Source organism: Onychostruthus taczanowskii, unplaced genomic scaffold (assembly GCF_017590055.1).
Source record: "Onychostruthus taczanowskii isolate IOZ18803 unplaced genomic scaffold, ASM1759005v1 scaffold5, whole genome shotgun sequence".
Classification (NCBI taxonomy): domain Eukaryota; kingdom Metazoa; phylum Chordata; class Aves; order Passeriformes; family Passeridae; genus Onychostruthus; species Onychostruthus taczanowskii.
The window spans coordinates 18,180,278-18,204,774 of record NW_024502568.1 but is presented as its reverse complement, the minus strand read 5'-3'; the positions used below and the strand labels follow the sequence as shown (position 1 = coordinate 18,204,774).

At 42.9% G+C, this 24,497-nt stretch overlaps 1 protein-coding gene across 2 annotated transcripts in view; it reads right to left on the bottom strand.

Annotated features, from left to right (window-relative positions):
• MGMT (O-6-methylguanine-DNA methyltransferase) overlaps positions 1–24,497 on the bottom strand; it is a 134,960-nt gene that overhangs the window by 95,147 nt on the left and 15,316 nt on the right. For both annotated transcript variants that reach the window (XM_041415580.1, XM_041415581.1), the window contains exon 3: positions 20,876–21,015. In XM_041415580.1, coding sequence (XP_041271514.1) covers positions 20,876–21,015 — 140 coding nt within the window. The remainder of the gene's footprint in view (positions 1–20,875; positions 21,016–24,497) is intronic.

Below are 24,497 nucleotides of genomic sequence, written 5' to 3'. Positions count from 1 at the left end.
CCCTGTCCCCATTCCCATCCCCATTCCCATCCCCATCCCCATTCCCATTCCCATCCCCATCCCCATGTCCATCCCCATGTCCATCCCCATCCCCAATCCCATTCCCATCCCCATCCCTCCAGGGCCACCTGCCCAAGATCTGCCCCTGGCTCCCGTGGAAACAGGAATCATCCTTCCCACACAGGCTTTCCATTGGCACCTCATGGAATTTGACAGAATTATCTGCCTCCACCCTGCCCAGCAAAGAGCTCCTCAGCTTTTGGGCCAAGTTAAACCAGTCCTGACACAATAACTTGAATTAACTCAGTTGGCAATGTTGATTAAGTGGACGGGGTTGACCAGAAAGATACAGGAATAAATAAATAAAAATTATTGTTTGTTCATTCCTTAGGGTTTTTTGGGTTTTTTTTGGGTGGAAAATGGATTAATATTTTCATACTCTAGAAGGGGAACATGAAGCACTCTTAATTCCTGTGCTGTGACAACTGACCTCAGAATGTGCTTTAGATGATGAGTAATTCCAAGAGAATTCATTAATTTTTGGACAAGCTCTTGTGAAGCCCAGTAGTTTGAGTATTAGCATCCCCAAACTTGCAGTAATTCTTACAACAGCTTGAATTCATGGAGTGGTTACTACCATTTTATCTACTTTTATTATTTTATTAATTTAGACTAGTGCACTCCCAAAAACGAGCACATGAAGTGTGCATATAAAATCATGCAACAAAACCATGAAGTAATTATAAAGACTGATGACACAGAAAATAACTCCAGTTCAGGGTCTACTTTGTTTATTATCTGCAAAACTCAAATGTGGCTTCCATTTCCCACATGAAGTTAACCCAGAGAAATGTGACTTAAACACAGCTTTAGTTTGAGAAATTTAAATAACTCAAAATGTGTATTTGAGGAGCAAAAAAAGCTCTTACAGATCCTTTAGACTTCGGATCTGATCACAGCACCATTTAAAAGGACTAAAAAATAAAAAAAAATGATATCAAAATGATGTATTTGCATATTTATATTGTGTTTATATGTATTTAAAGGAGACTTAGGAGATTGCAGAGGTAGGGAAATTCTTGTTATCAGAGAGTTAAAGTAATATCAATGGGGTTGAAAGTAATTAGGCTAAAATATGAGATGTATAATAATAATAATAAACTTGGAAGGATTTCTGACATGACCAGTAAGTGCCTTCCTCCTCCAAGGACCTGGTATTTGCCATTTCATCCTGTCTGCAAAATATCACAGAATGGTGACAGTTTGGAGCCAAATTTCATTTTCCTACCACAAGTCAACATAAAGTAGACTTAAAAACTCATTTCAGTAGTGATTTGCAATTTTTGTTTAATTTTTTAGCTGCTAACTAGACACAAACAAATAGCTTCCACTGAAACAGAAGTATTTCAATAGGTATTTATATTTTTACTGCATTAAAATCCTTCACGTCCCTCCTCCAAATAAAATTTAATCACACCTCTAAATGCTTGAGACAAAATTTCAATTTTTGATGATTATTTTACATTCAGGTGTAGAGCAGGCTCAGAAATTTGGTTTCAAAGGGCAGGTCAGATGTGTTTAGGACTCACACCCTTGGCATTAAGAGACTCCCCTCTCTCCCACAGGTCCAAAGCCTTTCCCAAGTTGCTAATCTGCATTTAAAGACCCTTCCACCTCTTAAAACACTTAACTAAATACTTGAAGGTGTTAAACCCACAAGCTGCCTCCTATCTCCAAATATCTGCAGGACTAACAGTGGCATTCCTAAGTTAGGAGCGACAAATACTGGAAAACCTCCACAATTTGGCTTCCATATCTCTGAATTGGTATTTCAGTGACAGATGTTTGTTGCAGCAAAAACCTCTGTCAGAACAAAATTAGGTGATCTATCATTTTAAGATATGGTCTTCATATACTGTTTACTCGAAGATATCACTTGCCTCAAGCCAATTTTGACCAAGAACATTTTGTGATATGGAAGTGATTTGTATATCATCATTTTTGTGATAAATGTAGCTCTTGAACACAAAATAACCCACTATTCCACAGTATTACAGTTAAAACTCCTTCCCCAGTAAATCTGTACTACTGCTTTTATTACTACAAAGATACTGTATCTCGACTCCAATGCATTTCCCATTTTTATTCACGGAATGGGCTTGCCTGGTGCCCTGCTTTTACAGCAGGGAGCTTGGGCCTGGCCCCCTTTCCACAGCACAGATGCTCCTCCACTTTTGGGGGGCACGGGAGGAGCACAGCACCCACCACAGCACCTATTTTGTATTTATTTCAGCAAAAAGTGAGAGGGGAACACAAAGAGATGCAAAATATCTTCCAAACGACAGTGCCCGCAGGCAGGGACTGCCCTAGCTGTTCGTGCAGGTCCAAAATTAACCATTTACTTTCACTAACACTGTTTTAGGTGTCTCATCCCTCCTCCAAGGGTCTCAAACCTTCTGCTTTGTGGGTGATGGGAATAAAACAGGCATCTCCACCTCAGCCCTTCTCCAGAAGGGCCGGAAGGAGATGTAAGCCAACCAAAAATGACTAAAAACCAGCATAAACCAAGAAAGCTGAGACAAATCACAGGTGGAGGTGGATGAGACAGAAGAAGGACATTCCAAGGGTCAGAGCAGCCATCCCTTGAGCTGAACAAACCACATTAAATGGAGGAGTTGAGGAGTTCCCACCACCTCTGCAGAGTGTGGCACCTGTTCAGGTGCACCGTGAGCTTGACAACTGATTTGAACCACAAATTATTAAATAAGCCACTAAATAACCATAATTTATAATGAGCTCAAGCCGGCCTCAGGTTTACCTAAGCCAGTCTTAGGGACAAGGGGCTGTAGGTTTAAATCCTTCCCAAAGGAATGGCTGTGCCTCAACAGGTGTTTATTCTACCACATGTGGGCCAACAGTCTGCCACCAAATAAATTCCTTTATCCTGGAATTGTGTGTTCGGAACTTATAAACAAGATGATTTTTGCGCTATTTAATGACAAGTGCCCAGTGTGCTGCCTGGTGAAGGGAAGCTGGATGGTTATTCACCTGAGATTCTGCTATAATAGAAAGATCAGCTCAAGTATAAATTGATAAACTGATTCTTCTCTTCAGAGCACCCTCCCTGGGATCACTTCCAACCTACACTAGGCTTGGTCTACAAAAATTCTTCCTCTTTGGTCTACAAAAATTCTTCCTCTGCTCACCTGCCATGCCCATCTCCATATGGAACAGTCCTGGCTTTAACAGACTCTCCTGGCTGGGAATATCCAGCATTTCCTTTGAAAATTAAAAAGTACCTTCTGTTTTCCCAGACTCCTGTCACATCTCACATCCTTCCCTGCCCTTCCAGAGGAAAATGGACTGGGAATGCAGGAAAGGGGCTGATCAGGCAAAATGCCTCTTCCCAAATGGATGGGATGGGCAGTGGGAAAAGTGAGATCATCCTGGGAATTACTGTTCACCAACAGCAACGAGAAACTGCAGAACACTGAGGCCAAGGGAGCAGATTTTGCCATTTCTCAGCATTAATTCCAGCACACAAAGACAAGACTGACCCTGTATTCTTCCAAAAGCAGAAGTTCAAGCTCCCAGAACGCCTCACACTAAAAAAAAAAAAATCATAATTTTTTTAGTGTTTGAGGGTGAAAATTGGTATTACAAGAGTATATTTATACTCCTATTTATACTCAAAATTGAAGTAGAGTGAGGAGTATATACTCCAATTCTACTTCAATTCTGAAGTCTTCCCCCACGCAGGATCAGCAACAAACACACCATGCAAGAGGATTCTTTTGATGGTAGAATTTCAGAACTGCTGGTGTAATGTGAGCCAATTTTCCTCTTGTTTTCTAAGTTGGCAGATAAATTTGTATATTACATCCTCTGATCTTTTCACTTGTTGAGATCAATATGTGCAACTCCTCACAAAAGGGAAATTCTCCTTCACAGCATCTCGGTGGCTTAAATGAGAGAAATTACAGGTTAAATGAGAGAAATTACAGGTTCAGAGCTCTAAAACCTGCCAGGATGTGCAAAAATTGTAAATTTTGAAAGGAAACCTTAAAGCGTGTGTTAAAGGCATGAAAGGAAACTTAAATCTTTCACCAGAGGAAAAATCTGGAGTTTTGACTTCTCAGGGACTTTTGACCATGGTTAGTTTGCTTCTGTCACAAGTGTCGAAAACAACAATTATTCCTTCTTGCTATTTCATCAAAAACCCAACCAAGACACCAGGATTTGGCCTACAGCAACGCAACCACTGAGAGGAATTTTTGCCAGGGTTCAATTTGCATGATAAACTGTTGTTAACAGATACCATCTGTTTTTAAATTTAGTAAAAGGGCCCATATTATACAGCTCATTACAAATATTAGTAACTCTTAGACAACGACTCTTGTAGAGTGTGGGTTGGAGCTAATGAAGTAGAAAGCTTGAACAACAAATCATTTACAAGTTTTTGTACAGTAGTTCTAATGGAGGGAGTTTATAATCAAAGGAAAATGTAATCACTTATGTTAAGCAATCCATGGACTTAGTCAATGTAGCACAAACAGCCATTATGCAAAATTATGACATTAAAGGGAAAAAGACTACTGCAGACTTTGCATTTTACAGCGTCTGCTACACAGGCTAACAACTTGGAGAGAATTAAACAGGTGAGGCCCCTCGCTTCCAAAACAGCATTTTTCCATCAAATATCCAAAAGATATTCAACCTGGCCTGAGATTTGCTGCCCTGAATTAGACCTGACACTGGTAACAAAGGGGATTCTGTAATGGACATGGGCTCTCACAATGCAGTGCATTAATGGGCATCATGGTGAACATAATCTGTCAGGAACGGTCACAATAAAGATGTTCCCCTGATTAATGTTCCACTAGGCCTGTGCTTAATAATTTATATAATTTGTATTAACTTTCAAATTGCCATCACTGTGGTGGACAAGGAAAAACACACAAACAATTCAATATAATAATTTCACCCAGGAAAACATTTTACGTGGCAATTAAAACTGCTGGGTTCATACAGGAGTAATCATTCAGGATTTACAGAGATGAATTATTGTGTAGCAAAACTGCATATTTAAACAACATAATAAGAAAATTCTTCTAAGAGGTCATAAATACTTTATAAATTACATTAATATTGGTGTTTGGTATTACTGCATTTATATTCTTACAGACTGTGTATTTAAATATTACTCCCATAACAATGTATGATTCTATAAAATTAACAAACTTTTAAAATTGTGACAGTCTGCCTAATAAAAGCGTCTCCATTAATTTTTCTATACTTTGAATAAAGAAATAGCAACATTACAGTAGTAAAAAAATGGTCACTGTGCATTTCTTCACCTAATCCTTGTTTTTCTACCATGGAATTCAGCACATTGCACAGCCAGGATGGTGGGTATTGGTCAAGAATATCCTATGCTATCCTATCAGGATGATTAATGAAGGCACCTTTTTCACAGAATGTCAGACTCTGCCTTTTTAACAACTGACCTTTCATAGAATACTACTGAACTCATAATTCCACTTTTGTTCAGTTTCTTATTAGTGGAGTTAAAATTAATACTTATGGGAATGATGGCTAAGGTGATGCACAGTAAATCTTAGAGCACATCAACCTTCTGCAGCGGCTACCAAAGGAATAGTACCTGAATTTGTCTACTCCAATAGCATAAGTATTCCAGTAAAACTCTGTGTCCTTTCAAAAGACAAATTAGGTCAATATTCAACCCTCTTTCAAGCACAAAGCTGTAAATATGGAGAGGAAAGTTCAGAATACTCACAAAACAGTCCCTACTGTACACGGAGAGGGTGTTCACCCTGCTGCACTGCTTGAAACTTCCAGGAGGACAGGGACATTTTCAGGAGACATTTTAGCCACACAGCCTGGGAGCTACAGGGACTCATTCCCAGCATGGCCACGCGCAGTTCCATGCCCTAAAAATCACCTCTTCCAGTTGGGAAAACCAGCCCTGTGCTGTGCACAGGAATTTTGGGGAAAGCACCAATGTGATGGAGATAATTCTAGTTTGGTATCCACCACACCAGCTGTCCCAGGTGAACAAAGGCCCCATTCCTTCGAGGTGCTTTGCACCCACCTCGCTGTTCCCGTGGTGTCATACATTAACTGTTCCTTTGCTGCCACCCCAGAATGCCAAAAATTAATGCTGAGTGAGCAAACTCAGCATGAATGCCACACGAGTACCACACATGAATGTGCTCAGGTGATGTGCCACTCCCTGCAGAGGACAGGACAGGGCTCCCCATGTCCCCTCTCCTCCAGGACTGCCACCAGCTGCCACCCACCCTCCCAGCCAAATGAGCCAGGGCTGGATTCCAGCTCAAGGTGACAGATCACTGCTGTCACTGCTCCTTCCCTGCAATACTCCACCACTCCCCTCTCCCTGGAAATTGTTTCAGCTGCCCTGCAGCCACCTCCCGGTCCCCTCCAGCACCTGAGGAAGACAAGAGATGAAGGCTGACCACAGATACCTCCGGCCTGTCACTGCTGCCACAGCTCCAGGGACAGGGGCAGACAGGGATGCTCACACTGCTCCAGGGAAATTCCACACAGTCTGCTACAGTACAGGTACCCCAGCAGTGCTGACTGGAGCAGGACTGTCCTGCCCAGGGAGATGTGCTGCTGCTGCTGCTCCATTTCCCAAACTCCTGAGCCCCTCCTGCACGCTCGCTGCTCCTCGGCACAAACCATGGTGCTTCTAAGCACAACTCAGTTCTGAACTGACAGAGGGTGGGCTTGGATTAGAGATTAGGAGGAAATCCTTCCCTGGCAGGGTGGGCAGGCCCTGGCACAGGGTGCCCAGAGCAGCTGGGGCTGCCCCTGGATCCCTGGCAGTGCCCAAGGCCAGGCTGGACACTGGGGCTGGGAGCACCTGGGACAGGGAAAGATGTCCCTGCCATGGCAGGGGTGGGATGAACTTTAAGGTCCTTTCCAACACAAATCAACCTGAGATTCTGATTCTAAGATGCCTGAACAAAAGCAGCTCAAGTAAAACACACTGGAATGTGTTTAGTTACAGGAGAAAAACACTAAAAAAGCATTTGAGTTTAAATCTTCAGTAAAGACACTCATTAAAACAACTGGCTATATTTTTATGCCTTTTTAAAATCCTGCCATCAACTCTTTCCCCTCATCATTACACACTAACATTCCTAAACCCTGAAGCCACAAGCTCCAGGCAGTTTCTTATCCTTTAAGGTATTTTAATATGATAAAGAAGGGGAAACTTTTTCTTGGTACATGAAGATCCAAGTCCACGCCCCAGTAGTGTCAGAGCTGATGTCAAACACTTAAGACCTCACACAAGTGGCAGCAATTCTGTTGTAAAACATTCAATAACAGCAGCAAATTGCAGCTTAATTTTTCTCTGCACATTCATTGGCATTCATGTGAGGTCCATTCACATCCATTACGAGGGAAGGCATCTGCATTATGGCCAAATATTGTATCTTGCAAACAGAGCAGCATTTGTGCTGCTTCAGCCCTTGCAAACCAAAGAGGGCTTCACCCTAAATGAGGTTTTCCAGAACAAAGCTAAAGGACATTAGATGGATTTCAACCTCCCCTTAGAGCTCAGGGTTTCTTGTGAGGTCAACTGTGGCATAATTTAACTGTTCCACTACTGGAGACCTGAAAGCTACTCTGTGACTGGGGGCCTCCACCCATGCATTACAGAATATCTATGGCTTGAAAAATAAACTCCTCCAAAAATATTTTTTTTTCTGGAATCAATTTTACTCCAATTCCAAAAGAAAAAATATTTCCTTCTTCTTTCAGGCACCAGAAGTGCCTTCACACCAGGAGAAGGATGGGTGTTTTCCCTGCACAACAAACAACATTTCACAACTTTATCATGGTTGAACATTCAGAAGTTGCCAGAGAAAAGAACCACCTTTGAAAAGCAGGAAAAATATACTGAAATAATGAGTCATGTTCACTCGAGATGGGAAGGCATTCCTTAACAAGACTCCCAGTTTAGAAGTGCTGGGTGAATAAAAGGAATTTCCCAATTAATATTCACAGATTTGCCTTCTGCAGCCCAAAACAAAGCAGACCTTCCAATTCTGCCAGGGCCACTCTGCCAGAGCCTGCAGTCATGTGAGTTAGAGTTCTCTTGGTCACAAATCATCCTAATTACTATGGAATTTTGATAACAAGTGATAGACCTGAAAGAAATGGATGGAGTGAAGACAAAGTTACAATGTGAATGCAGACAAAGCAAAAAGGTAATGGAAAGAAATGGAAGAATCAACAGGATTTATTTCATTCTTTCTGCAATGCTAATATGCAATAAATTAGCAAATAAGTGCTCATTCTGATGGTTCTTTTCAAGAGCTCCACAAAACTAAGAATTAAGATGCAGCAAGATTTTGGAATAAATATCAACAAGTAAATAATATAATTCAGCAATACCTTCAGTGATCCAGATGCTAAAGCCAACCCAAAGCAGCCCTCCATTGCCACTCCTGTACAAGTTACAAAATATCAAAAAACAACAAAAAAAAGCAGCAAATCTTCAGTACTAAAAATCCCTAAAAGTGACTGGGTGACACTGCTTTCAAAGTGTGAAATTTTACTGTACAAGCAATATTTTAGCCTGTAAAAGAATTCAATATTCTAGATCTGCATCAGAGGGAAGCTCAGTCTGCCTCATCCCAGATGTGAACACGGCGCTATCAGCAAATAAAAAGTCTTATCAAGAATGTGCATTTTTGTTTTCCTTCAGCTTTGTTATACCTGGGGGTTGTTTATTTGGCCACTTGACGTCCTTTTAGTGTGATTTATCCTCACTTCAGACAACAGATTCCTTGTTCATTTTCAAATTACCTGCACGCACTGGCAACCACACCTACCAGGAAGGTTTTTCTTGTTCCTGTCTGCTTTTGTTTTGCTGCAAGTCCTACGAGAAAGAATTCCAAGACGTATTTCCCAGAACAGGCAGGAAGCGGGACACGCTATCCCAACCCTGAGGATATCCTCTGTTCCACGCTGGGACATAAATCTCAAAGCCCAGAGGATTTCTGCATCAATGAGGAGCATCTGGACAAGCTCAGAGTCACAAGCAATATTACCCAGCCTGCAGAGAACTTCTGACCTACGGGAGCTGAGAGGTGATCCCGACCATGACCGACAGGAAAACCGGGATCTGCTTTAACACAACCACAGCAGAAAAGGCAGAAAAACTGCCCAAAATAATCAAGGAGTCAATAAAAACCCCACAAACAACTGCACCCACCTTGGTTTGTCATCCCTGCTACCATGAGCAGAAGAAATTAAAGAAAACCAGGCTGTTTCAAAGAATTCAGGTAGAGGTGGAGAGAACCAAGACAGTCCATGGTGCAATGATCAGGTCAGTGTGGACTTTGGAATTCCAGAGGTACAAACAGAAAGACATTTTCTATATTCTTCAGGTGTCCATTTAAAATTAGAACAAACTTCTCAGAGGTGAAGAACATTAAGGAGCGTGAAGAATGACTGCTTGCAAATTATTGAGGTATTACAGCTCAAATTGCCTTAATAGGAGCTGATTTATATTTATGGCCAAGTTTCATTCAGCGTTTAAACTTTCCACAACTCCTCCCCCAAGTCAGATCACTGAACTTGAAGAGCTTAAAAAATAAAGCAGGAAATATTTTCAATCCTCCTTTGTCCACTTATCCAGCCATCTACACACCAGGATATTTAGTGCAGTTATCCAGCTGAAAGTTTTTGGTCAGCACAGTTGTATTTCATATATTAATAAAATCAAAGAACCACAGAATTGTTAAGGCTGGAAAAGACCTTTAAGATCATCAAGTCCAACCATCAACCAGCACCACCATGTTCACCTTTAAACCATGTCCTCAAGTGCCATATCCACATGGTTTTGGAACACTTTCAGGGATGGTGATTCCATGGCTTCCTACAGCATCCTGTATCCCAGGAGCTCTGTGCCTGGTGACCATCAAAACCTTCGTGTCCTTCCATGATGCTTCACACACCAATAAATGCAGAGATCTCTTGGCCATGAGTGTTCCTGGGGAGCACCAGGAATGCTTTTGATGTTCCCAATCCAGGAACCACCACTCTTGTTGATGGTTGTTCTCCTGGAGCTACCTGGGATATAAAACCCTGACCCCACTGTTAGGAACAATCCAGACATTTCCTATTGGAGCAGAAATGTATAAAAGAGCATCTATCTCAAAGGGAACTTTCAAGGTCTTTCAGTGATTTCAATGCCTAAAATAAAAGACTTGGGATATCAGTTTATTACCCACATAAACAACCTGGATGGACAATCTGTAGATTTAAATTTTCCTAAGGTAGGCAGCACACCAGCTTGGTCCTGAAACATATCAAGACCTTTACTCATGTGGGTCCATGAATGTGGAAAAAACCTCATCTTTTTAAACGTTTTCCCCTCAAATTCTGGACATGCTTTCCACCCGGAGTAGAAAGCACTCAGCATTTTCCCAGCTAAAACTCTGTCAGGGAGCACTGGACACCACTCCTGACCTCAGGAACCACCCTGGCAGCTCTGCCCAGCATCTCCATGATCCAGCCTGTGTGTGTGTGTGTGTGTGTGCAGATGTGAAAGCAGCAGCTGCACGGGAGCACCTATGAAACAATAAACTCCTGCACCCTGGCGGGCTGTGACACTGATGGAGCATCGCCAGCAGCGGGGTACTCAGAGAGGCTGTTCATCATCATCACCTGAGCACAAGCAAAACCCAACTGTGGGATGACAAAGCCAGGGGGACGGGCATCAATAAAGCACAGGAAAAACAAATGACAGGAAAACAACTGGCTGGGAACCTAAAGGACAAAGTTTCTAACTTAATCTCATTATTTCTTGCTCTGAGCTGGCAGAAGGAAAGTCCTCTGCCACAGCCTGCAGACAAGTCTGACTTCATGTCTCAATCTACATTATGATGATAATAACAGGAAAATAAAACAGGATTTAGAAATCTATTAGTGCAAGTGACAATTTACATATATCAGCAGCCTATAGCAAAAAGCCTCTCAAAGGTCACAATTAACCAAACAAATTGAGAAATGCTCCAAACCTCACTTGCTCAGCTGACCACGACAGTTATTCAAAAACTGAGAAGCAATCAAAAAGTTTTTTATCACCAGCAAGTGCCCATTTTAATAAGCAACGAGGCAATAATGAGTATTTATCACTTGAAAAATTTATGTGCACTAAACAGGTTTAAATTTCTCAAAAGCCAACAGGAATTTATTTCTTACCCCGAAGAGGTGAGAACCAGCACAGATGAGCTGGTGGGGTCGATCTACAAGAGATCCATCCTTGGAATTATTTTCATTTAATGACCAGGCATTTTAAGGAATTTTGGGAAGTTAGATTTAAGTACGGCAAATACTGCAGGCTCCAATGAAACCATCCCAACCCTGGGCTGGTGGAACAGCTCCTGTTTATTCCTGGTGAGGAGAAGACAACTCCCCATCCCAGGGCAAGGCATCTCACCACTGCCAATCTGATCAGCCTCTGAACACTCGGAGAGAAAATGAGAATGAGATGTGGGATGGAAACCAGCACTAAATGTTTAATATGATCTGCAATTCACAATTATTTCTTAAGTGTCTTTTCCCTGATAACTTTTTCCACTGCATGATCTTAGTGAGAAGATAATGGGAGATGCTGCTTTTGAATAAGTTATACATTTCCCCTGCTTTACTTGAACCTCACAATGCCACCATTATTAATATTTTTCCTCCACAAAACAGCAGTAGCCTTCCAAAGAAAAAGTCCTTGACCAAAATATCAGAGGATATTAAACTGAGAAGTGATCTACTGATGCAAATCATTAAATCTATTTGCATTTGCTTACTGAACCCTAACACAGAAATTAAACTACATAGTGTGGGAAAAGAGCTGGTTTTGCATGGTTAAAAGGAGACATCTTGGAAGATCCGAGCTCTATGTCATTAATTTTCCTTCTTCCCCTCATTAACAAGTAAAATGTTTTCACTGCTTGAAAAGTTTTAATAAATAGGAAAAAGCAGGGCAGCTGACATAAGTTTTTAATGTAATATACAAGAGCTTTTAATATTTTTACATATATTAATGTAAAAGCTAAAAATAAATGTTAAAAGGTTACGTTTGTGAAGAAAGAAAAATGGCATTTACAGTTACAGGGTAAGGTTTTAGAATTTAACTCTTTCTCTCCCAGCATGGGGTGCTGAGGAGCATTTGCCATTTCCCTGAAAATCCCTGGAATGGCAGAGATGAGCCACTGCAGCAGCACCTGGGGTTATGGACACACATTCCCTCCCAGCTCTGAGCTCCAGGGTGATTTACTGGGCTTTGTCCTACCAAGCCTTAAATTCTTTTTATAGAAGGAATTACGGGAGGCATTTTAAGAACAGCCATAATTAGTACAGGCACTGGCAGGGTGAGACCTTTGGGTTTCACTGAAATGTGTGAGCCAAAGTGGCCAGGGAAGAGCAGGAACTGCTGCCAACTCCAGCTGGAGCTGGGAAGAGCCATCCAGCACCAAAAAGCCAACTGCATCCCAGGATACACCACACGGGACTGTCCCCCTTTCTCCTTGAAAGAGCGCTGGAGAATCCTCCTTGAATTCCTGGAGAACTGTGCCCAGCTCTGGGCTCCACAACACGAGGACCTGGAGCTGCTGCAGCAAATCCAGAGGAGGTCACAGAGATGATCCAAGGGCTGGAGCCCCTCTGGAGCCAGGCTGGGAGAGCTGGGGGTGCTCACCTGGAGAGGAGAAGCTCCTGAAGGGGCTCCAGGAGAGCTGGAGAGAGACTGGGGACAAGGCATGGAGGGAGAGGACACAGGGAATGGCTCCCAGTGCCAGAGGGCAGGGATGGATGGGATATTGGGAAGGAATTCCTGGCTGGGAGGGTGGGCAGGGGCTGGGCTGGAATTCCCAGAGCAGCTGTGGCTGCCCCTGGATCCCTGGCAGTGCCCAAGGCCAGGCTGGACACTGGGGCTGGGAGCACCTGGGACAGGGGAAGGTGTTCCTGCCATGGCAGGGGTGGCGCTGGGTGGGATCTGGGGTCCCTCCAACCCAAACCATTCCAGGATTTCTGCTGGGCAGTGACCCATGGCACTGACCTGATGTTTCCAACCCTTGCACGTTAACATGGACCATGCTGTGTCTGAACACCACAAGCCCACTTTCACCAAGCTTTGCTGCTCAGCTGGGCTGTGTTTGTAACCCTCATGGTTAGAACAGCCCAGTGATCACATTTTACAGCACTGATATTTTAAAACAGCAAAAATAACAACAAACTGTATTAGATAATATAACTCGTGCAGACACCCACTTGAAAATACCACAAATACGACTCTTTCTTTCCAGTGTGGAAGATGCAGAGCTCTAATAGTGCTGAAAAATGATTCTACCAAAGAGGAGTGGGAGCATTTGTCTATGCAGCATCATCTCCTCAAGAAATTTCCCAGAAAATAAATCCTTTCCTGATGCCCTGCCCTGTGCTGTGCCACAGATACAGTGTCTGGTGTGTCTTCACTAATGCCAGGAGTAATTCAGGCCAGGGGTGGAACCTTTCCACTTCCCCTGCCAGAGGTAGATTAATGCAGTGGAGCATTTTTCCATTGCAAATCCTTGCTATAAGGATGGGAAAATGGGCTGCATAATGACATGGATTATGTTTCTATTATGTACCAGAATTAGTGGGTGTTTTGAATGTTGCAACTCTTCACTTTGGGTTTCCTCCCTGATTCTGTGGTTCTTGAAAAATAAAAAAAAAAAAAAAACATGCACAGATAATGCTGGGAACAATTTAAAGCCACAGAGGTGTTTTGGGATCAAACAGAAGGGGGTGAGCACAGACACACCTGGATGTGGGTAACAGGAATCCCTCCTGCAGCTCTCCTGGAGGGAGAGAACTGAACCATGGAAGATTTTTACTGACAGGTGTCTGGAGGAGCAGCCTGGAGAGCCTTGGCTACCAAATGTGGGATGGGAGCAAGGGGCAGAGCTTGAGGGGAACCAGCACTGCAGGACTTTGTACAATCCCAGACTGGTTTGGGTTGGAAAGGACCCCAAATCCCACCCAGCCCCACCCCTGCCATGGCAGGGACACCTTCCCCTGTCCCAGGTGCTCCAGCCCCAGTGTCCAGCCTGGCCTTGGGCACTGCCAGGGATGCAGGGGCAGGCACAGCTGCTCTGGGCACCCTGTGCCAGGGCTGCCACCCTGCCAGGAACAATTCCCAATTCCCAATCTCCCACCCATCCCTGCCCTCTGGCAGTGGGAGCCATTCCCTGTGTCCTGTCCCTCCATCCCTGTCCCCAGCCCCTCTCCAGTCTCTTGTTGGCTCCTTCAGGTGCTGTGAGGCCACTCTGGGGTCACCCCAACCTTCTGCTCTGCAGGTGAGCCCCCCCAGCTCTCCCAGCAGAGCTGCTCCATCCTCTGATCATTTGGTGCCTCCTGTGCCTGGCTCCAGCAGCTCCAGGTCCCTCCTGTGCCAGGCTCTGCAGGTGGGCTCCCCTGGGCATAGGGGGTCTCTTGTGAGTGAACGTGGCCAGCTCACATCCAGCTTATCATCCACCAAAAAATCTGCACTTTTATTTTGGTTTTTTTTTTTGTTTTTTTTTTTTTTTGGTTTTTTTTTTTTTTGTTTTGTTTTTGCACAGAGTCCTCAAAGTCTTCTCTGCCAAGATTTCAGGAGAAAACCACAACTGAAGCCTTGCAAAACCCACTCCTGTTTGAATCTTGCAATGCTGCCTTTGACGGATAATAGAAATGCAGCCGTGCTGTCAGGCAAAATAACACAGCTAAAGTCTAGTATTGATTACAGTGGAGTTGCTCAAGATTCACTTCAGCTTCAGTGAGAGAGGAACATGGGTTTTGCTAATCATGCAGAATTAAATTCACCAGCCAGACCTGACAATAAAACTTTGCCCACAAACCATTCCTAAAACCATGTGAAACCACATCTTTGAGCAGTACTGCGTGTCAGGCTGAACTCTAAAAACATGCAGAGAGTTATTTTGTTCATGTTTTGGAAACACCACTTCCAATAAAAAGTTTTCTTAGCCTGATGCAGCATAAACAATCTGTAGCATCTCCACAAGAAACTATGAAAAAACCCTAGCCCAGTTTATTTTTAATAAAAGGAGGACTATGCTATATAATAACTCTTCCTGCCACATCCATTGAATCTGCTGAAATAAAGATTGATGCCTGGATATTGTAGAGATTTCTACCAGAGAAGGCAATATTTCTTTTTTTCCTTTCTTTCTTATTTTTTAAAATACACTTTCCTGTTATTTTGAAGTAATTTGAAGTAACAAGCATCATCTTCCTATTACCCAGGCATCTGCATGTTTTGTTTCCAAAACCAGTGGCAGAAAACTCAATGAGATTTGTGAGAGCTTTGTGCCACAAGTTAAAAGATATTTGGAAATGAAAGGTTTTCTTTGAAAGGGGAACATTTATGTAAGAGTGATCTTCTTCTGGTGACTGCTCCTCACAGGCACCACAAACAGGCTCTGACTTGGCTCATCAGTATGAAAAGCAATGCTGCCAGCACTGGGAGGGGTTAAAAGGCTGAAATCCTGAATTTGGACAAGCATCACCCAGACAAACCAGGTGCTCTCTGAGCCAAAGCAGCACCTTGAAGGTTTTGGGCACAAGGCACTTCAGAAGTAAAGAAGAGGTGGGAGTTGTTGCTGGATTTGTTCACAGTCACTGGTGTTTTAACACGGAATTGTGGAATTGTTAAGGTTGGAGAAGACCTCCAAGATCATCAGATCCAACTTTCAACCAGCAGCACCATGTCCTCAAGCTTGCTCCTGGGGCTCCATCCCCTTCCCCAGCCCCATTCCCTTCCCTGTTCCCACTCTCCATTTAGAGCCCATCCCAACCCATTAATTTCTTTACCCCAAGTATGTTCTCTGGTTCATTCAGGTTTTATCCTGCACCATTTTTAAACAGAAAATCTCTTGTTTTCTCAAGGAAGGACTTGAATGAGGAAGAGTGGAGCCTCTTCCAAGCCACACTGGCAATAATCCTCTACTCACAGCAGTCACCTCAGGTGTTCATGGTAAACCAGAATCCACTCCAAGCAGCAGTGAAGCCACATCCCTACCTCCTTCAGTGGGTTTTTACTGTGCCCCTGAGCTCCACTAAGTTTCTTAGCCTTGGCTGATGCTCAGTGGAAAAATAGGAGGAGTGGCACTCTCCCAAATGCCTCCCACTTGTGGCATCAAAGTGAGATATCACTCCCAGTAAATTTTACAGTATGAGGAATGAAACACTTAGCAAAGTTGACATTTAAACCATCACCACTGGCTATGATTAAATACCTCAGAGATGAGCAGAGTGGTTCACACCTCTCCAGGTTATTGTTCTAGGCTCTTATCAGACTCCCTGCCCTGCTGCATCCTCTGCCTTTGCACACACCTGAGATTTTCCTTCCACCCCTAATAGCTGGAAACCTGCTTAAACTGAGATTCTGGAGAGCCTCTGATCTTGTAAAGTGACAGAGAGAGATTGACTGAAACGCTGGTGAACTTCTTGAACTGCAGATTCACCCTGAAAGGCTGAGGCAGATTAATAATACGGGAAGGGCCAAACTGGCTCCTTGTTCCTCCTCCCCTATCTCCCCCAGTAAGATGGAGGGAATGAAACACTAAGGAAAACTGCAAATAACCTGCAGGGGACACAGAGGGCAGATGAGAGCACACTGCTTCTCAAAGAGCCCAAAAGGAAGCCTGGGTGTATTCCTACAGCACCAGGAGAATGCAGGGTTTAAGCATTTGTCAGGCTGCCCAACTTTCCTTCCCAAACATGGAGGAAGCACCAACACCTCCTCTGCAGTTTCTCAAATTCAGTTTACAAACCAATTTCTTAACAACACACAATTCCTCAGGCTCCTCTGGCAAGCTCAAGCTGGTCCTACACCCCAGCAGCCCCAGAGAGCCAGGAGGGGCTGTCCCCAAATCATCCTGGTGTCCCCCAAAGGATGGCAGTGACAGATCACAGCTGCTCAGCTGAGCTTTTCAGTGGAAAGCTTAACTCATGGTGGCATCCTCAAGTCCCAGGTGAATAAATAACATTCCACAATAGGGCTGTGGGCATCACCTGGCATCTGTGCCCACCTTCCAGAGGGCAAATTTAACTTTTGTGTCATACACACCCAGCAGTAGGATGATGGTGGTCATCCCCTCATGTGCCCAGCAGGATTTTCCAACCACACAGTGAAAGCTGCTTAGTTTTCCTCAAAGCATGTTCTACTACAGCCCTTTTACCAAAATCCTCCAGTTCCCCCACTGCTTCCCTGCCCCAGCACATGAGCAGCCCAGACAACCCCTACCCATCCTGACCAGCCATGGAGCTGGCAAAAACAGGGAGGTTTCCCTGAGGAAAAAAAGGGAATTCCTGAGAGAATCTGGATTTTTGCAACACAGGGAGAAACTGCTCCCTGCTGCCATCCTAATGCCAAGTCCACAGCCCACATTTCCAAAGTACTTCATGCTGTAAATATTCAGCAGAGGCAAAACCATGGTTTGTGTTACCTGCTCACCAAGGGGATAATTTATTCCTGCACCTCTGGAATGAGTCAAGGCTTCTCAAAAAGTGTGGGAACACCACAGTTGACAACAGCAGAACAACAATAAAAACCTAATTCTGAAACTCCAAAGCTGCTGAAGACACTTGGAGGTAAAATAACAGTAAAAGAAAGGGAGTTTTTCTTTTGGACATGAGCAAGAAGTGTTAAACACTTGCAATATTTCAGGTTGGGATGTTGGAGGAAGATCGATCAAAACTAATCATTGGATTGGCATGTACTGAAAGAGAAACTACAACAGCTGATATAGCATGAAATATATACATTATATACCATTATACTGTACTATATAATTCAACATATTATATAATATATATATTATATATAATATATAGTGCAATATATATTTTATATATATAATGTAATTATATAATAATATATAACTAACTTACATTATATATACATATACACACACACACATATATGTACATATATATAAAAATACATATACACAGCTTATACACACTTAAGGGTTTTTTTAAAATATGAACTGTGAAACTGAAGTTCTTAGAAATAGATGGACTTGTCCAGATTAAGATGTCAAACCTCCAGGGACCTGTTTGGGTCAGGGCATCCTCACCACAGAATCCCAGCCTGGTTTGGGGCCCTCAGAGCCCACCCAGTGCCACCCCTGCCTGGCAGGGACACCTCCCACTGTCCCAGCTGCTCCAAGCCCATCCTGCTCCAGGAATGGGATGCACACCGTGGATTTCAGAAGCCTGGGTAAAGATGCCTCCTCTCCAGAAGAAACCATCCCTCTGTGACGTGTCTGGACTTTTAAAGCCCGGCAGCTTCCCGGGGAGCAGAATAACCTCAGGTTATTACAATTAGTTTCATCTCATTAATAGATCAATTTCTTTCAAGCATACTGAAACTGGGTTTTACTTTGTTGCTTCTCCTTTTAGGCTCCATTATAGTCTGTGTTCTTAAGTTTTAAGGAGAGCCATCAGTGAGGAGGTTGTAATCTCAGGTGATTAATTGCACAGCATTTTACAAGCTGTAAAACAGAGCGAGATCTCCACAAAGAGATTATGCCATTAACCAGGGGCTCTTATCAGATTTTTCTACAACTACCAGGTTTGTCTGACAGATTGCAAGTCTTAAGTATTTATATATTTCAAAGGTTTACTTATTTTTGTTGTTAAAAAACCCTAAAATCTCTATTGATTGTTACATGCAATTCCACATGAGAAGTCCCAAGCACCGTGGAGCAGAATACCAATATTTATTACCAGACTTGTGCTCATTATGGTTCTCTCTGACAGGGGTCCATTAAAATCAATTTTTATGTTTCTTATGTTTTTTTTTTTTTCCCACCCAATGTTTTTGCCATGCCGTTTATTAGCCAGTTAGGAGAAACACCAGGCACTGCTTTGTTTTTATTTTATTCTGCTGAAAATAATGAGGCCAGATTTAACAACTATTCACTAGCAATGAGTACAAGAGATTAAATGTTATACTTCAGCACAAACATTTACAGATGGCTTTAAAATTTTTAGAACTTTATTAGTGCTAAAGACAAAAGGAAGTCCCACCTTTCTTCAGATTTAAATTCTTAAAGTAATCATAAAAAACACTCTTCTTGACTTTAGCTTCAGAGTTATTCCTGGTGGTAGACCCTCTAATGTAACAATTTTTGCACATAAATCATGCAGCCTGCGAGGTTAAGAGTTACCAGGATGCCACTAATGCCTCAAGATGAAGTGAAGTCAGCTCACCACCGAGAAAAGTGAAGATCTAGAACAGGTGAAAATTAAAATTTAGGAAAAGGATCTAAACTGTCCAACTTCTGCTGAAGAACACGATCATGACCTTCAACCAGAGAACACGAGCGTGTTGCAGGTGATCAAACCAGACATCCTGGTAAAACAAAACCAGATTTTTTTTACCAGATGTTCTGGTACAAGAGCAGCACCCATGCCTAAAAATGGCTCTGAGAGCTCCAAATCTTTTCCCTGTTCTTATTCCACTCCTCACTGACATTTACCCTTCACAAGGTGCAGATCCTCATCCCCTGGGCTGTTCTCCAGGCAGGTTTTGCTCTGCAGCAAAGCCAAGTTCCAACTTTATCCTAAATGCCCATTTATTTCCATTCCTCATCAGCAGAAATCCAGAATCTGAAGCAAGTGCAGCAGTTATTTCCATACCCCAGAGGTGGCAAAACTGTGAAATCCAGAGGCTTCAGAGTTTTTGTATGGGAGGTAAAATCATATTTCAACCAGAACACACGTTGTGCTCCACAGTCCTGATTAACTTTACACCCATTTCAGTTACAAGGAGGATAAAATAGGAAAGCAAGCATCCTAAAAATCCATGGAGAACTTCAGGCATAAAAACAGGATGAAAAAGACAACATTGAGAAAAGAAGCCAAACCTGTTTGATTCTCAGTGGCAGCACTGATGTAGCAGACTGTGGAAAAGTGGAATTTAATTACCAAACTCAGTTGAAAGACCAGTCTCAGAGAAGTCTGACAAAGCCTAAGAAGTCTTGATTTTGCCAAAGAAATTTGGCATAGAAATTTAGCATCAATTCTGAATGAATTCAACACTCCTAAGAATGTCACTGAACATTTCCTCACAAATAAGGAAAAAAAAAATCAAATATCTGAGCAGGACAGATGGACTCCAGCAGACTGAATATAATTTACAACAAACAGGAAAATGCACTGATGCCTCCTCAGCCAGGCCTGGATTGGAGACATCACCTCCACTGCCACGTGGGATCTGTTCCAAACTCCTGCAGACATTACAGCTCTGGGAAAACAACTAAAGCTCTCACCAGCACTACGCAGTAATTAAAACAATCACTCAGTCCTGAATCTACCTGTTGGAGCACAGGTAGCACATATATACAAAAAATATGAACATTTTTAAAATATAAAAAAATACAATATATAAAGAAAATATAAAAATACTAAAATATATTTAAATATAAAAACATAGAATATTAAAGAAAAATAGAAAAATAGATGTAGGTCTGCAAGATTTGTGAGGTGTGCAAGGAGATTTTACCCTCAGTGACATTTCTAAGAGTGCCAAAAATTAAGGCAGGCAGGAGATTCTTTCAGAACTTACATTAAAACCACTTACAGTTTAAAAGTGTTTGATAATATTTTTGAGGCAGCAGCACAGGAATTGATGTATTTTGGAGTCCTTAAGGGCACAAGAGACTCCTCCCAGAAGGATCAGCAAAAACAAGCGTGCTCTCAGATCCTCTGGGCAATCTCCTTCCTGCAGCACAAACAGAAGGCCAGGATCAATAGGACATGAACTCACCCACTTGGCAGCAGGCTCGTTTTGGGAAGTTTTATTTCATGTACGCCCGTCTCGCAGCCCGAGATCTCGATCCTGCCCAGGGGGCTGAGCAGAACCACCTGCTTCTGCTTGCATGGAGATCCTCCCTGCTTGGAATTCACCTGTTCAAGGAAATAAAATCCTCTTTAACTGCAGGGATTTGCAGCAAGGAACAGATCTGAGTAGTTCTCATAAGCAATTTTGGAAAAAGGGAGACAGCAGTGAATTTCAAGTTTCCTCAACTACGGCATTCACTTCCAAAATTCCAACTTAAAATGATCTATCTTCAGAAGTCAGCACCTAAATCAAAGTCTCAAAAAAACCATTAACTAGCAGCACAGTGATCTTCATAAAAAAGTGAAATAGCAGCAGTTTCATGGCTGGTTTATCAGCTAAAATCCAATGTGTTGTGACACTTATTTAAAACAGGACTGTTGTGACAACAAAGTAGATTCAGTGGTTTAGAGCAGCAGTGTTATGCAAATAACAGCTGGAACACAAATAGAATATGTCTGCTGGAAAAGAAAACACATGAAAAAATCAATCATTCCTTAGGAAAAGAAGCATATTTTTATTCCCATTGTTACCAGTCTGCTTTTACGATTACTGATAGGATGTAGCTGGAAACAGCTGCCAAGTATTTCTCAATATTGGACAAGACCAACAATAACAGACTTGTCAAATTCATCTTGGCTAAAAACCCCCACCAAGTCCGGAAGTGTGAGTTGTATTCCCAGTTTGGTTTGTGCCATCACTGCAGCAGGACAGGACAGAACACCACCAGTGTCCTCTGCAGTCACCCAGACACCAAACCTTTGGTCCAGACCACAGAAAGTCCTGTGCTCCAAAGAGCTCTGTGAAACTGGGAAAAAAGGGAAAAACTGAGAAACTGTGGGGCAGAACAAGGTAACTCCACCAGCAAACACAGAATAAAAGGCTCCTACAACTGTTTGGGATGGAAGGGAACTTAAAAATCACTTATTTCCACACCTTCCACTGTCCCAGGTGCTCCAAGCCCCAATGTCCAACCTGGCCTTGGGCACTGCCAGGGATGCAGGGCCTGCCCACCCTCCCAGGGAATAATTCCTTCCCAAAATCCCAATTAACCCTGCCCTCTGAGAAGCCATTCCCTGTGTCCTGTCCCTCCAGGTGCAGGATTCTGCACTTGACCTGTTGAACCTCATGAGGTTTCCTGCAACGCTGAGAGAACAACAAATTTCTTGGATTTATTTTATTTACTTCCCTGTGTTCAAGGTTGGATGGGCCTTGGAGCAACCTGGTGCAGTGGAAGGTGTCCCTGCCCATGGCAGGGGATGGGATGAAATGAGATTTAAGATCCCTTCCAACCCAAGCCATTCTGGGATTCCATGAATGCCAGAGCAGGTCCAGCAGGGTGACTTACAGCTGCCCACTGCTCACAGCTGTACAACAATTCGTTGTTTTCCAAATAAGAGAATCCTTTCAATCCCCATTATTAAGTGCTGTGGAATGAAGTCACATCTGTGAGTAATATAACCAGTGTGAGAGAGCAGAAAAACCATCAAGCTGACAGCTTTGCATAACTAGAGCAAAAGTAAACCTAAAGCCCTGAATTTTGGGAAGTTCTTACACAATTCCTCCACTGCAGACACGCAGCAACCAGAGCAACCTCACTCAGCTTGGAGAAGTCCAGGATGGGCAGGTTCCCTGTGGTTTATTTACCTGGACTGCAACTCCAATTGCCGAATAAGCAAATGTTTGGTGGCATCACAAAGAACCAACCAACTTTTTCCATGTTCCTTCCCCCTCCTGGAGGACATGGGAGAACTTCTTTGGAGCAGCATCTCATTGCAGAAGTCAGCAAACAAGCAGTAAAATCTACATATGTGGCAAACCAGCACACATTCTTCATGTTTATTGGTTTGACAGCCCTGAACCAGATGCACTGAACCTCACACCATGTGCTCCACAACTTTTCCATCAGAACAAAACCCAGGATGCAGGGAGCAGCAGAGAACTATCAATAACCCTCTGAGCTCTCTCCAAGTTGAACTAAACTTTACAGATGAAACCCTGAGTGACTGCAACTCCAATCTGCTGCCTTGTTTATCATATTCATTGGGCAGCAATATTCAGGAGGTTTATTTTTGTAAAGGAATGAGGCTGCAGGATATCAATCCACATCCATATGCAATTGGGTTGGGATGCTCCAGGATGAAGGTCACTGGCAGATGGACAATGCACACTCCTTTGTCCAGACACTAATGCTGTTATTTAGGCTGGACAGGAGGAGAAATTTCCCCCCAGAAAGGGTTGTCAAGCATTGGAACAGGCTGACGGGAAGTGGTGGAGTCACCATCCCCGGCAGTGCTCCAAAACCACGAGGATGTGGCACTTCAGGATGGGGTTTAGTGGTGCTGGTGCTGGCTGGACACTTCCCCTGGATCCCTGGCAATGCCCCAGGCCAGGTTGGCACTGGGGCTGGAGCAGCTGGGACAGGGGAAGGTGTCCCTGCCATGGCACGGGTGGCACTGGGTGGGGTTTAAAGTCCCTTTCCAACCCAAAGCATGATTTTATGAAAAACTGGAAGAATTCTTATCAGCTTCTGCATCATCTCCACCTTCATTCTGCCCTTCCACTGCAATACCTACAATTCTGTATCAAAATATCTCGTAATTTTGCTATTAGCTAGGAAAAAATTACAATTTTTAGAGAGGAAACTTCTGCCAACCTCTGTAGTTTTCTCAAAGAAATAAAACCGTAGGAACAACACTTGTAAGTTCACCTCACCAGACTGCTAAATACAGCAAACTGGAAAATTGCAATTTTATTCAAATTTGCATTAAGCAGCTTTCACACAACAGTAAATAATTCAAATATTTCTATGTCCTGTTGCTCCTAACACCCCCCAAAACTCCTCTGAACATTTGCCTGACGCCCTAGAATTCAATTCATATCCATAATGATGAACAGAGAAATAAAATGGCAGAGAAATCTTGAGAATCAACTAGGCTGAAAAAAAAAATAAATCTGTAGCAAAGCATTTCCATGCTCCACATTCTCCCAGAAAACAATTTGTGTTTTCCAGAAAAGTCCAGAGAGCAGACCCTGATTTTCCTTTCAGTATTATGAATACTGAACTGAATCCTTCCCATCAGAGCCCTATCTCTGATGGATCTCCCCTCCTCAGGTTTTTCCATTTCCTTCACTCTGCTTTTACAATATAAACCCACCACACCAATATCAAAATATTAACAATAATCCCCTCTGCATCTGATTTAACAGGGGATTTCCATTAGGCTACAGCATGGAAGTCCTCACGAATTTTTTTCTTTTCCCCTCAAATATTTCTGAGAATCAAGGCAAAAATAACATATTCAGCTGGCAAATCGAATGTGGCCTCACACATGCTGCAATTGGATTTTTTCAAAGCTGCATTAATCAGGGAGATGTCCCAGTTCCTTCAAGAAAGGGGTCTCCTGATCATTTTCAGATTAATTGAGCTACATGTGATGGAAATACAACAAACAGCAGGAAACTGCATTGCAATTCTTCCCCCTATTTCCCTCAGACCCCAAAATGGTCCCATTCCCAGCATTTCTAGCCAAGCCACTGCTGCACATTT